General features: G+C 34.3%; 1 protein-coding gene across 1 annotated transcript; it reads right to left on the bottom strand.

The window, feature by feature from the left end:
• Positions 1-671: 671 nt before the first annotated feature.
• Positions 672-16,162, bottom strand: LOC144346239 (uncharacterized). The gene is made up of 18 exons (XM_085502852.1): positions 16,057-16,162; positions 12,855-13,029; positions 12,280-12,475; positions 11,075-11,256; positions 10,281-10,573; positions 9,669-9,845; positions 8,972-9,069; positions 8,353-8,572; positions 7,885-8,145; positions 6,564-6,742; positions 4,895-5,715; positions 4,153-4,316; positions 2,814-3,101; positions 2,414-2,500; positions 1,962-2,151; positions 1,361-1,512; positions 936-1,177; positions 672-813 (listed from the first exon to the last, which is right to left on the bottom strand). Exons 2-18 carry the CDS (start codon positions 13,001-13,003, stop codon positions 700-702), a joined length of 3,813 nt encoding a protein of 1,270 aa, XP_085358978.1. The 5' UTR covers positions 13,004-13,029; positions 16,057-16,162; the 3' UTR covers positions 672-699.
• Between the last annotated feature and the right edge of the window lie 436 nt (positions 16,163-16,598).

Raw genomic sequence — 16,598 nt, forward strand, 5'->3', positions numbered from 1 at the left:
TATATTTGACTTCTAACAGTGTTGAAATAAGCTAACAATCTAACAATTTTCCAATATGACAATAATTTGCCCAAACTGAATACTAGTCGAATAATAAGGGACATAATAAAATTAACCTTTCCACCACCAGTTCCCTCTTTTTATCACGAATTCACGAAATAGACCCACTTATAGTCAGCACTTTCCTTCAGAAGACTGTTTTGAGTAAATTGAATATTGACTCAAATTCCGTCTGTTGGTTCCAAAATTAGGGTCCATTTCAAGCAATATTGAAGAATACAAGAATACAACACTCTAGCAAAAATTGGACGGTGGTGAAAAGTTTAAATGAATCTTTTATGCGTTTTACTATTTACATATTACACGTGATATAAAATACAAACTCTGGATAGTTTTAAAAATACACATAAGTCTTGGTCAATCGAAATAATAAATAGTAGAAACATTGCACAATTTATTTCATTCATTTAGTTTTGAGTAGTTTTTTTCTCAGGATGATAACTATGAAAAATTTAGGTCTTTTTCCAAGAAATATATATATTTTTTATTTTTCAATTTTCTCTATGTAGATGTGTTTGTCTTTCATATTTACCACAGATTTGATATTGGTCAACCCCTTAATATTGCCGTTTATTCGTCGTGTATTTGGCGTGAATCAAATTAATAATATATTTTACATATTCATGCATTTGTTTTGTGTTATTGCTTTTTCTGTTTTGCTACAAATGCTTGGAAGGCTTTCACCGTTGTTTTTCTCAGTTTGTCAGGGTCAATCCTCCAAATCTTGCTCAGACTGGGTAGCAAGTTGAACGGCTATAAGAAAATAGAAGCAATATGAATGTATGTGATAACAACAATATTCTTAATAAACAACATTGTCCCTGACAAAATAGACTTAACTTTTCAGGAGTTATGTTGTAAAAAAATGTCTTTACCTCAAGGAAGAAGGGACAGTGAAAACGCCCTTTATAGTTATAGCGCTTTTTTATATCATCATCATCATCATCATCATCATCATCATCATCATCATCGTCATCGTTGTCGTCGTCTTCATCTTCATTTCCAGTTTCATCGCCAGACGACGGGTTTTCACTTTCGTCGATATCTTTATAAATAGACCACCAGCGCCGAGACCAGCGTCTCCGATCAAACTGTTGTATTCTCGACGATTGGGCATCTTTAACAAAATTAAAACAATTATTTGTAGCAAAATAAATGAAGATTTTGAGTAATGAAAATGGTATAAAAAGTTTTAACAGATTGATTTTGCACAATAATAGATGAATGAGTCTAATGATAAGAAAGAATCAATTTGCATAATCACACTAAAAACAAAAAGCTTAAAATTCCGATAAAATACCTGTTTCTTTGACAGATTGTACAACATTCACTAAATACTGTATCCATAATCCTATATCACTACTAGGAATTTCACGTAATCTGTTGGATTTCATCACAAGTATGTCAGATACCAACATGCGAATTGTGTTTACGATGTATAACATATTAAACCTGTAATACAAAATAAAAACAACAGACGTTATCCCTGAGAAAAAAAGAAGTTTACACTTCACCACACCGGCACAATATAAAACTACGCACACACTTGTAATCGGAGTGTAATCCCGTTCTCATGGGCGGTGCACAGGCCGTCCAGCCAAACAAAAATAAAAACCTGAATAACGACGGTACAACAAAACATGCAATCTGCACCCGCCACATACTCAAATGCACTTGTAGAGGGCGGGGGATTTCCCTTCTATGCGTTTAATGGAGTTGCGCAGATACAAGTATAATTACAAAAAAAAATAATGCTGCTACCTTTACAACTGCAAAAGTACATTGATTAATAGCTAGATCAGAAATAAAAGTGAATAAAAGGAGCTGAAAAGCTAACTGATACGTTGAAACGCTGACGAAACTCATACAAACTAGTCTACATTTACTCATAAAATACTTACGTGATTTGGCTGTTTTTCTTTACTTTAATTTTTGTATTTAGAAGTTTAACATCAGTTATTCTCTTAGCAAATCTGATTTGAATATCAAACCGACTCGGTAGAAATACCATCATCAGAATCACAGCTAATATTCCATCACAGTCTGGCGGAAACACTGTAGCCCCATCAGCAAGAACAAATCTGCCACCCCCTAAGAGTAGTCATAGTCATAGTCGTTAGTGTTTAATAACTTTGGAGTCGAGATTGTTTAATTACAGTTGTTAATTAGGTTTACTACTAAGACTGAATGTAACAATGAATACAAAATGATTGTATTTGCACCAACAATAAACAGCGTTACGACTTGTGAGCGTCTAGTCATGTGACATTTTCTCCGAGTATGTTATTACCTTGTAGGCTCCTTCGCACACGGTCACGTGATAGTAAAACATGTTATTGATCTATTGACTTACCTTTTATGTTTGCTGCTACTGCAAAGTGACGTATCTCTCGTAATTCACATGCAAAGCCAATAGGGTTGCGGATATCGCCGAGTTTACCTAAAGTGTACATAAATATAGTGCCATGTAATTCAACGCACACAAAATTTACTAACTATAGTACAAAGACTTGTTTTGAGAATGGCGTGCAGTGGAAATACAATTGAAAAAGCTTTTGTGAGATATTACCACTGTTGATTTAAAGGATCATAGTGATTACGAAAGAAATGTGGAACTAAAATTGCATAATCCAGCGTAACAGTCAAACTGATATTTAGTGAAAAAGTTACCAGGTTTTGAATACGTGATGTAAAATGACACAAAAGAAATTAATGTTAAACTTAACTTAGATCAAATAAATATTAATTCTTACACTTCGATAGCTTCCTTTGGCTCAATAATTGCCAACAAAGCTGAAATGGTTGACTGGGGGGTTTGTATATATTAGTAACAACATTCTTAATGTCTTCTTCCAGGTTGCTCGAATCAAGCTTTTTCTCTTTTTCCTTCGTTTTTTTGATCTTCTTGTCACGACTATTTAGTTTCATTTTCTCTGTTGCAAATTGGTTTATCAGATTCCCTTGTGATGGGATACTGTGTAGTGTTGAATTAGTTGGCTTCTCCTTTGTTGCGAATTCTAGAAACATCAGCTTCTTTGACGCTGTCCAAATAAACAAACAATGTACGTATTATTATTAACTTTTGTTCAATAATAAATTTTAATTCAGAATATTTTGAATAATATCATGAAAAATATACCGAATAAATGAAATAATTATTCCGTAATGGATAACAAGGTAGAAAGCACTTTTATGAGTCAATTTCCAAACATATATTGAAACAAAGATGACAATAAATTACGGACAATTTTTCCATCTAAACTACAGAAAAACATTTCTATAGTCTTTTATTCTAACAGTATTGACTTAGAAATTTAATATTTTAGGCCTTTGCATCAAGTTGATATTAAAGTTTAACTCTTGCTAAGCTGCCATGTAAATACAGTATCTATGCAGTCATTGTTGTTAAATATATATCTATGAAATGAAAATTTCCAACAGTCCGGGAAGGTTACATTGGAGGTTAGGATCATCAGTCAGATCCGCTATATAGCAAGTCCGTTCTGAAGTTTTTGATATTTTTATTACACAGGCTGATAACAGATATTTAATATGCAAATTAGCTACCTAATATGCAGAGGTATGATTACACAGACTGGAATGAAGTTCGTTGTCGTAGTTTAATTAATTATTGATCAATAGACTTTTCTAGTGTAATACCACTTATTGGCTCGTCACTAACAGTCTGCTAACCTTCGATAGCGGACGGTTTGTGTTCAGTATTTACTAAGAAAGTACTTTTTCATAGTTCCATTACCCATTTACTGGTTTCTTTGTGCTCAACAATACCTATTTACTGGGAGCAGGCTTGTTTCAAAACTAGGTTGTTTTCACATGACTCGAGTGAAGAGCATAACGTTCGTCTCACTATTTAAAAATGGTACATTTTTTTTAAATAACAACATCTTGGATTCAAATCACTGTTTTTTTCAGATCAAGGGATGTGTGCATTGTATTGGTCACTGCAAGGATAATATATTGGCACATGCAATTTTATCATCTGAACAAAATCTAAAATTATTGCATCAACAGATAAATATGTGACTTGCACGTTGTTTCCCGGAGTAGCTTATCGTTCATGTGATTATTTACCTCCTGAGCCACATTGATATCTCTCTGGTTTGTACATCTTATGAATATACTTATCACAAATATCTTGCCTGCCAGTCGTCATGACGTCATTGATTTCACCACAATCATGGAGAACAATTGTCTTTGTCAAATCAAACCCGACTTTGTGTATGTTGTTTTTAGTTCTAAAAAATAAAGTTTATGTTTAGGTTTAGTAGAAAATACCCTTTTCATCACGTAAATCGAAAGAGTGATACACGGTTGGGAAGGTGAGATGGGCTGTATCGCCATAAGCATTAAAACTATACTTTAGGATTTATTAACTTTTGTCATAAGAGTAATACACGACTGAACATTGAATAGCGTCTCACTTAAGAGGGAAACTTAAACCACAATTCACCTAAAACTCACCAAATCCTAGATAAATAGTGAGACTTATATGTGTTTTAAACAATTCTAACATCAAAGACCAGTGTGCATCTTGATTAGTAACTGGCTTAAACCTAACCAATGACTTCAACATTGAGTAAACAACATAATATCAATGTTTCAATATGAAGGTAATTAATAATCACAAAAACTACGTTTACTTGTCGTGATTTGCCAATTGCCAATTTGTGAGAAATATACATCTCCATTTAAAACAACGAATCAACCAATTTCTACCTGACTATGAACATTTACACTACATTTCTACAATATGACTTTATTAAGTAATATCAAGTTAAAACTGACATAATTTTAAAAATTGTGCAAGACTTACTTTTCAGATTGTTTATTAGAACGTGTTCCAATAAAGTAGTTTGGACTGAATGCAGCCACCTGTAGTGCTTTCAGTAAAACAGTGTCAGAGCAGAAAATGGCATCGACGTGGCGTGGTGTTAATACTGCTGGAGCTTTCGTCACATTGGCTCGTCTGTGAAGTCTGCTATTGGGCCATCTGAATCTATTTTGATCAGGAAATACATCGCCTTGAGGTCCCTTGCTGATCTTTTTGTGTATGGTTTTGGTCTTGGATATTTCCAAAACATCGGGATATTTGTGTCTTGTTTCTTTGACAGTCGCCCAAGCACCACCACCATCATCATCATCATCGTCATCTTTATCATCGTTTCCATCACCATAAGCACCATGCTTTCGGTCATCGTCAATATCAGGATTATCACCGTCAGAGTCCTCGTCATCGTCGATGGAATCAACGTCGTCGCCATCACTCGCACCACCATCAGCACCTTGTTCATCATCCTCGTCAGCAGCTTCAGCATTCAGTATTTGCAGCATCTTTGCAACATCGTCTCGTGCCTTGCTGTCGCTTGGTAAATATGGATGAATTCTGGATGCTATTTCTGAGACTGCACTCTCCATTTCAATTAGTCTCTTAGGTATCAGCGAGTTTTCTTTACAGAAACTACTCATCTGTGCTCGAGTAGATCGTCTGTCCTTTGCTTTCACTCTTTTTCTAAGCCAGGCGTGGAACATGTTTGTATACATGATGGGTTCGCTGTACTCACCTCTATCGAACATAGCACGTGACTCCGAACTACGCTGAAGAGCTGCCATCAGCTTTATTGGATCTTTAATTATCTAAAAAATTAAAACAGATCATCGGCTAGAACGAACAGTTTATAATATTATTGATAATGATAGGTCACGCTCATTAAGTACAATACAATAAAATTGAGACTTGGTGTGGATCACTTGAATACTAGTCATCTGAGTAATTTGTATACGACATTCATAGTTGGTCTAAACTTTTAGTTAACAACCACTCAAGAAAAGGATCCCAATTGATACAAAAGAAACACACAAGAAAAGTATGAGATACAACCTAAAACGATACAATGCAACATACTGCTAGAATAATTACATTGATATCTTTTCATTACGCAACTTATGGAATTCTAATAATTTCTAGCGGAAAGATTTACAATGGAAGTGTAAGTTGGCTATCGTGGGTTTACAGCACATTTCACATAAGTCAAATATATGAACAGATGTGTAAGTGGGCTGTCGTGGGTTTACAGAACATTTCACATAAGTCAAATGTATAAACATGTGTGTAAGTGGGCTATCGTTGGTTTACAGAACGTTTCACATAAGTCAAATATATAAACAGATGTGTAAGTGGGCTATCGTGGGTTTACAGAACATTTCACATAAGTCAAATATATGAACAGACGCGTAGGTGGGCTGTCGTGGGTTTACAGCACATTTCACATAAGTCAAATATATGAACAGATGTTTAAGTGGGCTATCGTGGGTTTACAGAACATTTCACATAAGTCAAATGTATAAACAGATGTGTAAGTGGGCTATCGTGGGTTTACAGAACATTTCACATAAGTCAAATATGTAAACATAAGTGTAAGTGGGCTATCGTGGGTTTACAGCACATTTCACATAAGTCAATGAATAAACGGAACAGAACGTACCAAAATAGTTGGAAGTTTAAATGGACACACTTGTATTGATAAAGATGCTGCCATGACAACTGCATCGCAGGTGCAATTGAAAATGACTCCGTAATACACAAGACGACACAGAGGCATGTCCAGTGGTAACTTGACTGCAATATGTCCGAATACTGTCATATCACTGTACTGTGAATTACCTGAGTGAATAGTGAAAACATAAATATCAAGTGTGTGCTAAAAATAAAAAAATGTAGTATAGTAGTATAGTTAAAAAATCCCAGCCACTAAATCCCAGAGTTTGTTATACGTACTCATTGGTTCCTTAAATTCCAAACCTCTGCCTTCACCCACTAAGAAGACCTTAAATGCAATAAACTAAGGCTTAGCCCCACCCATCCCCCCACCCCCACCCCAACGCATTAATCTCCAAATACAACTGATATAAACGTCCTTTGAAATGCTTACATTTACAAAAGATGCTTATTTAAATACAATCGATAAAGAAACGAATTGCAAACTTTGCTCGGTCATTTGCTCCAAACGTTTTCAGTTACAGTTACAAACAATTTAAACATCCCAGAGATTATGCAATTGCAATATTCAAATTGTTTATATGTTAACACGCAAAAGAGTAGAATGAACACATTATTGATCTTTGTGTTAACAAATGAAGTTGATGAAGACCACTACTAATCTCAGATTTTATTATTAGCCTGAGCACTAACACAATAGTCTATCGGATGCTGAAAATATGAACATTCAATGTGAGCATTCATTCTTCTTGTTCGACCGAAATAACTACATATGAACATCAAACTGAAAACTGGGATCAGTAGCGCACATATTCATAGTCCTTTGTAAGTCACAGAATAGTCTCAAAATATCGTAAATAGTAGATCTCCAGGAACATCCCATGATGCAACTGACTTGGATCGGATTAGCATATTAATTTTGGCTGCCATCTTGACATAATTATTTCCCTTGTAAAGTGTGTATATACATTTATTTATTCTTTTAATGTTTCATAAATTTCAGACTGGATTAAAATATTCTACACATAGCAGTGTTACAGTATAAACTGGAACATCAAGCCAAACACGTATCAGTATATTTTTCAAATCGTGTGCGTGTGGCCCATGATAGGCTGATCGAAAGAATACACTGTCAACTGTCCAGATCCGTAAAAAAGCACACACATACGGTGACATGCATTTGTAATCATTGACTGGTTATCGAATGGAATGTTGTTGAACGCTCGGGAACTGAGTTAAAATATGGACGAAAACAAAAAGAATCATACATACTATTCCATTCAGACTGCATCAAGTTATCAACTCACCCCGTAGTGCACCCATATGTGCAAGGTTTTTAACAGCAGATTTGAATCTTCTGATAGTTGGTGGTTCTATGGTTCGTCCTAATAGATCACTGGTTGCATGCTTACGAAACAATATATTGGTGACTTGCTTGACGTGTAAAACAATTTTATCAAGAGGGCGCGTTTCCATCTCTGGTGGATCAAATTCATCTAAGCACGTGTCAAAAAAACCACGTGTCATCAGTCTGATGACTTTTCCTTCAACCACTCTACCAGTACGCCCTATTGATATCAAACACATTTTAAAAATAAAATATTAGATAAGTGTATTCAAATATAATATATAATCACGTCACATAATATAAACTATAAACTAATTATATAGTATAAACTAATTATAATCATCGTTGTTTGTTTTTTTAATAATACCAGGTTATACTTCCAAGGTGCTATCACCATCTGAATTTATCATGTCACTCTGTATCATACCTGCTCTGTGTTTAGCACTAGCCTTGGAACACCATTTGGTAACTAACTGCGTTCTACAAGATTTATCATCGTAATGTATGTCTCGATGCAATCCAAAGTCGATCACAACGCTTACTTTGGGTAAGGTCAGTGAACTTTCAGCCATGTTTGTTGCCAAGATGACGTGAGCAGCTGATGGATCAGGTTCGTTGAAACACTCTTCTTGTTCATCTCGTGGAATCTTAGAGAAAATATACAGCAATATTAACAATGACGTCATAACTGGAATTGAAGTCAATGTTCCATGCATGATGTGAAATGTTGTATTTTTGGGGAACTGTGAGTTCATTGCGCTTCTCGTCTCTGTCTTTATTTTATGTTATTTTAATCGTTTCTGATACATTTGCTTTTTTTATGTTTTTTTTTTTGAATTTCTAAAACATCGATTTCCACGGCTATATAAGATTGTTCTGGATTGTTCTCTGAATGCGAATACTGATATAGAAAGTAACAATTTATGTTATTATTATAATATATTACTATAATTGAAACAAATCTACACGCCTTTAGGTTGAATTGATCAAAATAGAATGAGGCCTCTCAGGACAATCAGCGCTAGTACATGTCCATTTATACTCACTTGCGAATGTAAAATAAACAATTTGATACAGATACGAGACGATCTGGTACTTTCCAAAAATGACAGGACGTCCCACATCAGGTATATTTCAGTAATACCTGAAAAGAATTAATCAACAAATAAGGACACGAATCATTCACACAAAGTTGACTCAACGTCAAAAAATGCCCTTAAAGTCTCTCGGTGATAGTGTATGCAATTCTTGCAAATGACCCCTCTTTGCTCAGACAATATGACGTTAGTTTATCATGCGTCTACTGCTACCAAAAACGTCTCATAAGTATATATTAAGGCATACTACAATAACCAGATACATTTGTGGATTTACTGACATAAACTCGTCCATGCTAAGGCACATGACAAGGATACTACAATAACCAGATACATTTGTGGATTTACTGACATAAACTCGTCAATGCTAAGGCACATGACAAGGATACTACAATAACCAGATACATTTGTGGATTTACTGACATAAACTCGTCAATGCTAAGGCACATGACAAGGATATTACAATAACCAGATACATTTGTAGATTTACTGACATAAACTCGTCCATGCTAAGGCACATGACAAGGATACATGTCTGCTGTAACATAAAGCAAATTATACAATAAAATATTATAAGTAAGTATATAACATGCTTTCTTATAAGTAATATTAAATATTATACTATAATTTCTTGTTCGTGCGTTACCTGGAAGGAAAATAAGAATAGTTTCTCCAGGGACTGCAAAACCTTTAACTAAAGCTACACAAAGCTCATAAAATCCTTCTTGTAGCTCTGCTTTGACAAATTCATTTGACCCACTATGTATCATGATATCATGCATGTAACTTTCCATTACGTCCCTTCCACCCTTGCCAGTAAACCCTGATAAAAATAAAAAAAAGTGTTACTGTAGAGTTATCATTCAGTCAATCGTCGTGGTTCTGACGGCTGTAAAATTTGACTGTTGAATTTCATTTGTAACTGTTGGGACACTAAATAAGCCTCACTAATATCGGAAGTAATAACTATGTGCATCTTATTGACACTTTTCGTTTATATGAACTTTCTCGTGATGGTTGAAATAAAACTATTCAATCTGGCACAAATAGGTTGACATTTGGTGAAAATGTGCCTGTGAAATAACTGATAAGAAATTCCATTCGCTTAAATCTGGAGTGAAATCAACTACAATTGTCAACTGAATTTCAATTTTATTACATTACGTCAGTGTCATACGTCTCGCATCATATCATTTTGCACACGCCCTCAATGAACACATCCATACATACATTACGCAATCTCATGTTTCACGCTTACATTTCGTGAAAAGAAGTTGAAACTGACGAGCCAAATTATCTGGTGTGATATAAGGCATGGACTTCGAGTCAGATTCTTCGGTTAAATTGCATCTTTTTACACGATCTACTTCAGCCCAGCAAAGATTGAATGTAATCCAAGCATTTGCTAAAGCACAGACGTCGTCAAAATCAAGTTCAACATCATCGCCGTATTCAGATAGTATATTATCAATATAAATTTCCTCAATCTTATATTGCCTTCCTTGGGTCTGTATAGGCCTAACAGCTTCACCGGCTTCTCCAATAAAATAGCTGTAAACCAAATGAATGCATTATATGTGTGAGGGGCATAGCGACTATTTAGGCTGAAAAGGTGTCATATATACGACTGCACAATACTGGTTAGAAATAACGAGACAGACACTCATAATGTAAGAAAGGCTTTTGTTTTATCTACCTTCTATTTCCCTTTTGACCAATGTCATCAAACTTATTTTACACACAGTTATACGTGGCAACAATATAAATACAAAATGGGTCGATTACAGCAACTTTTTCAAATAGTGTGTTCGTTAATGACCATTTAAAATAAACTTCAATATTTTCTAATTGTTCTCAAATGTTATTAAAAATACTAGCATATGTGCCACTATGAATAATAAGTGCTTCATCAAAGGTTCATACTTTTAATGGGTGCAATCAACGTAAAATTTGCCAACTAAATTTTCTAATGTATTCCAAAGTTCAATAACATCAGGAAGTGAGCCAACACTTGGAAAGTTTTGTTATGAATTTAGAAAGCAGTTAACTCACCTCGCAAAAAGATCACTTTGAAGTGTAGCTGACATTATAACAATCTTTATATCATGATTACCCATTAGGAGTTTGAGAATTAAACTCAATATATCGCCCTCAATCTTTCTTTCATGTGTTTCATCTAAGATTATATGAGTATACTTTTCACGATCAAGTAATAATGGAGTATGCATAAGTTTCTGTGAAAAACAAGTTATACCTTAAAGTTAGATTCAGAAAAATTTGGTTTGAAGCCGTTGACATGTCAAGCAATATGTGTACTTTGCGCAATGAATATTGTAGTAGCGTATTTATAGTTCAGGAGACAGCCGGTTATTGTGACCACTTGTTTAGTTACACAGATAATGCTAAAGATTTAGTGACATATTATATATAGAAAATATATTATGGAAAAATCCGTTTTTATTTTCTAAAAATAATGACAATAATGTTTCTGCTCATTTCACCCACCAATGTCATTCACACTTGGCATAAAAGTGAAATTCAAGGGATTACACATGCAAATCATTTTTATTGAGACATGTGTATATTGAGTAGGAAGCTTTTGAAATTTGGGTCACAAATTGGCTAAATTTGTTAATTAACCATTTCTACACATTTTACGCACTAAAGACTTTTAAAATGTGATATTATCTGTTAACATGTTCTAAACATATATTACTAGGTGAATCGATTTCTCTAAAGTCATTTACCCCTATTACCGTTGCGCCGAAGCTTGGAGAGTTCCGATACGTTTTTTTAATGACATTCATGAAAGCAGAACTATTCTTACATTTCTTGAACAAACATACCAGTGTATCTGACAGTGGGGGGAAACAGTTAATGCGATAACATAAATCCATGTCAACATTATTATTATTATGATAAACTATAAATCAAAAATTACATACATGCAGTCATATCAACATGAATATAATAAATGACCAGCAGAAGATCACACATTCTGCCAACGATGTTCTAACTTCGAGCATTATTAATATTCCATAATGTGGACCACATTTTTAGCAACATATATTACAATTACCCCAAGTACTTGACAAAAGATCTGAATGCAGCTAAATATATTACGGTGTACATATAGTGAATAGGGTCATGCGTTTGTAAACATATGTTTTACTGCTCCAGTCGCACATGCATTAATCAGCATACTGGCATTGACATTGCTGGAGAGAACTTTGTTTATTTGTAATATATTTACGTACCTGTAATAGGAATCCAATCGTGGCGAATATAATTTGTGTATGTTCTGATGTGCAAGACTCTCTTCCTATCTGATAACCCACTGTATCACCCACGTTCTCGTTCATCTCATAAGCTACTCTCTTAGCCAATGACATTGCAGCCATTCGTCGTGGTTGGGTCACTATCACCTTAACATTATTGTTTCTTCTCGCATTTCTGCAAAATATGCAGTAGGATAGGCGTATAATTATCATTTGAATAAATATCATTATTGTGATTACGCATAAGAACTGGCGGTCCTGACAAACTTATCGTCTGTAACCATTTATAGGTAATTAGGTGTTTATTGTTTTTGTATTATTAACGTTCTATATGAAGCAATGTTATATTGTGTTTAATATTATGTAAAATAACGACAATGAATTTGTTATATATTTATAGAGTATATATTTCATCTAAGACCACAGGACCATGTGAAGGGTAACTTTTATGTCTTACACAATCGTATTTGTATCAGTTAACTGTTTATAGGAATGGAACTAATCTTTTCGAGAAAAAATATGAAAAATTTAATAACAAATTATGACTGTTTTACCTGGCTCCCACTGGTGTTTGCGCTTCTTCAATGATAAACTGTGGTATTTTCGTAGATTTACCGCATCCAGTCTCACCCTGGATACATGTAACTTGATGGTTTCGTATATGCTGCAATATCTTATCCTTACATTGCTCTATTGGTAACATATTCTCCGTTCTGAACCTCAAATATTCTGTCAAATAAACAAGTACTGGGTGTTCAAGTGTGTGTTTAATATTATTTAAGTAATAGTAATAATAATAATAATTTACCAACAATCAGCGCTGTATTTATTCTGACAATTTTACATGTAATAAGTAATAAATTCAATATATAGTACTAGTAATTTGTAAGTTCAACAAGACATGAAATGTCACAGTCCCCGTTATTTGATTATAAAGTTGTACAAGGAGCATCTGCAAACAGGTCAATAAATATGTACTCTTTGTGGTTACAACTCATCATAAAGTGATTTCCGATGATCTAGTTTTGTACTGACAACTAAAAACTTCCACTGACCCATGTTCAGAATCTCAGAGTACACAAGTGCAACAAAACTATTTGTCATACATGTATACTTGCTCAAGAAACTGCATTCATAAATCTGAGTGAACCTTGATGTACATGACTTCTTTCAAATTGTTAATCAGGTCTTAGTATATTACCAGGACCTGGGTTTGTTTCAACATCATCACTGGGCATCAGAATCATTCTCATGTTGTCAAATACAATTTGTTATTAACACAGTAAGGTTTATTATTCAAAATGTATTCATTGTACATAGAACAACATCTGTTAATTTAAACAATTGTAAAAGCTATGTTTTCAGAGCAAGTAAAGGTTGGTCTGCTCATAGCCTTCAATGGAGAAGTAACAATAATTGTTTGAAGTCTTTTTAGTGCAGTGATATTATTGCATTTCAATTATTATTAATGGGTATAAAATACTGTAAACCATTTAATTTTGACTTCTAGATATATTCAGGATTTTATGAAATTTGTGTACACCATTTCAATAAAGTCCCTGACACTCCATGTTGTAGGAACCCAGATAAAATTCAGTTCACAGCACCACTGTAAAAAAAAAGTTTAAAATGAGTATAGTCCAAGATATACACATGTGGGTTCATAAGACAAATGTACCAATCTGAGTTGGTTCTAGATATTAGTATCACAAGATTTTACTCTCCCTGATTCAATATCAGTCCTATGAATAACGCTGTGTTGATCAGGCGAACTAATTGACAATGGCCCTACAGGCATCGCTATGAAATCACAGTAGTTTTGTATTCTTCTTGCATTTCGACCATGGAAAAATATTTGTTTTTGAAAGTGGTCGAATTATTAGAAGAAAAACAAACTATTTGTTAAGTATGAATTCTAGTAACTGAAATGCAGGATTGAAAAAGAACAAGACAATACGCAGGATTGATAAACCTTCAGCGAGCTCTCCTGAAATTTCAGATCATTGGTACCATGTTTTTGGATACATTCAATGACCTAATACATAAAATCACATTTGTTATTGCTCAATCACTTGACCCTTGATTTTCAATAACATACTAGTTTTCCCACAGTTGATGATTGTATGGCAATTACAAGGCTTCGGCAGTTTTACTTTGGAAGAAGTTGAAAACAGGTAACAGGAAGGGGCTACATGACTACATCTTTTTTTTCGAATTTTAATCAAGCATGATTTTTTTAATTTTTTTTTTTTTTTTTTTTTACAAATGTCTATTTCAGGGCAACAGAAACAAAAACAATAAATGTGTAGGTAGGCATTTTAACAATTGCACAATTAATATTAGATGAAAACGTCATTACCGATATAAATCATAACCATAATTAAAAATAAGATCACATTTAATTTAGTCAGTTTTCATAATGAAATACATAATAACATGTACTTATAAATTTGAATAAGGTTCAACAGCCTTTTCATTTAGTGCCAGTTTATACACCATAAAACCTCTGGTTTAGGTGTCACACTCAGAGAAGAGTGAAAGGATTTTGGTTCATAGGCATCGCGAAATGTTGGAATTGAATCCCCCCAAAAAATTCACATACTGTAACATGCATTATTTTTTTATAATCTTGTTGATAACGAAAAGTAAAGTATGTTCTAAAAGAAGTTTCGAATAAATACAAACACGAATACATTGCTCAGTGGTTAGTACCGGTAGCGAATGATCACGGTAGCACAATCTGGTCATTCTGTGTTTCGCAAGTGAATAACTTACTTGTTTTCGAAGTGTTGCAATTGTTGATTATTATTCAGTAATGATTATAATATGGTACAAAAATTTAATTCATTGAATTTTTATAAATTGTAAGTAATATTCAACTTAGTTTCATCGTAAACGAATGATTTCGGTCGAATGTAAATGCTCGAAGAGATACGATATCCGCCATGTTCTCATTTACACGTGGTTCATTTAAATATGTTAATGACGGTTCAGTGACCTCGTGGTGAACGCAACGCGGTAGTAGATTTACCGATGTTCTGGCAAGATCCTTATGCTTTGATTTTGACGGGGAAAACGGCATGATTTTTTTTTAATCAAAAAATTAGTTGTTCTCAAAATATAAACTGAGCATTCAAAAAATAATTTAACATTGTTCGCAGAAATAACAGCTCATTGTCGAAACGAAGCTTACCCATTCGGGGTATTCACAATAGGTGTCAATGACAACGGTAAAATATAAATTAAACTCTTTTAGGCGCCAGGAGTGAATGAAATATCTAAAATATTTTTAAAAAAACTATAAAAAAAAAGGCCGAAAAAACGCCGGGCGATTTCATGGTCCGTTGCAGACTACTCGACCGACCGTCCATATACACGTGTTGTCACTGCACATCGGCCATGTTGAATCGCACGAGATCGGCAAAATCTTCATTACAACTAACAGTTTAATGCTCACAACATAAAAATACGAATATAATCATAGGCAACCTACTATTATATAATGAATAAGTTGATCGACACAGGGACATCCCCCCCCCCCCGAGTTGTGGATATTTCGGAAATCGCGACACAAGCAAAAGGCCGGATAACGATTTACTTGAAACTATGTCCCCATGAATTAATCTGCTTTTTTGGCTTTTCACAAGAATATAAAGCTGGCAATCATCATAATATTCACGTCCGTACGTACGTCACGGAATGTACACCAATCGTACCCCAAAATACATTCAATTTTGTAGAAACTGGAGAACTTACCTTTGCAAACACGTCTCTTATGCCGCCTTCTTGAAGTTCTTGAAATCAAATCACAGGGAGCCCAGGAACTATAATCAACTGTAATACGCAGTCTCTATGAGCGGGGGGGGGGGGTATCGGCTGGTATCTAGTGTAAGAAATAGACTATTAAATGTAGCCGCTATATGTAGCTTTTCTAAACATACTACCGTGTAGTACAACATTAAGATATGCATAGAAAATTACAATCGTAATTATTTGACTAGTAGGTATTTGAACTTGTCAGAGCACAAAGTAAATGTGTTCCTCACCTTTATAACAACGCAGTGAAATCGTACATTGATATGTATAGATAGAAGATATCGTGGTTAGGTAAAAACATAGTCAAGACGATTAACCAGCAACGGTGCCTGTCACTTCTGTTTTGGCGATGCTGTCCCACAGACAGTTTGATTTATATATTTCAATTCCGATAATTCGTGACATAAGCGTGGTTTCATGCGAACCAATCATCGTTCGTACACCTGGTCGAGGCGAGTCATTGTTTCTTGTAATTCATTGAA

Source organism: Saccoglossus kowalevskii, chromosome 8, assembly GCF_978046115.1.
Source record: "Saccoglossus kowalevskii chromosome 8, keSacKowa6.1, whole genome shotgun sequence".
NCBI classification, from domain to species: Eukaryota; Metazoa; Hemichordata; class Enteropneusta; family Harrimaniidae; genus Saccoglossus; species Saccoglossus kowalevskii.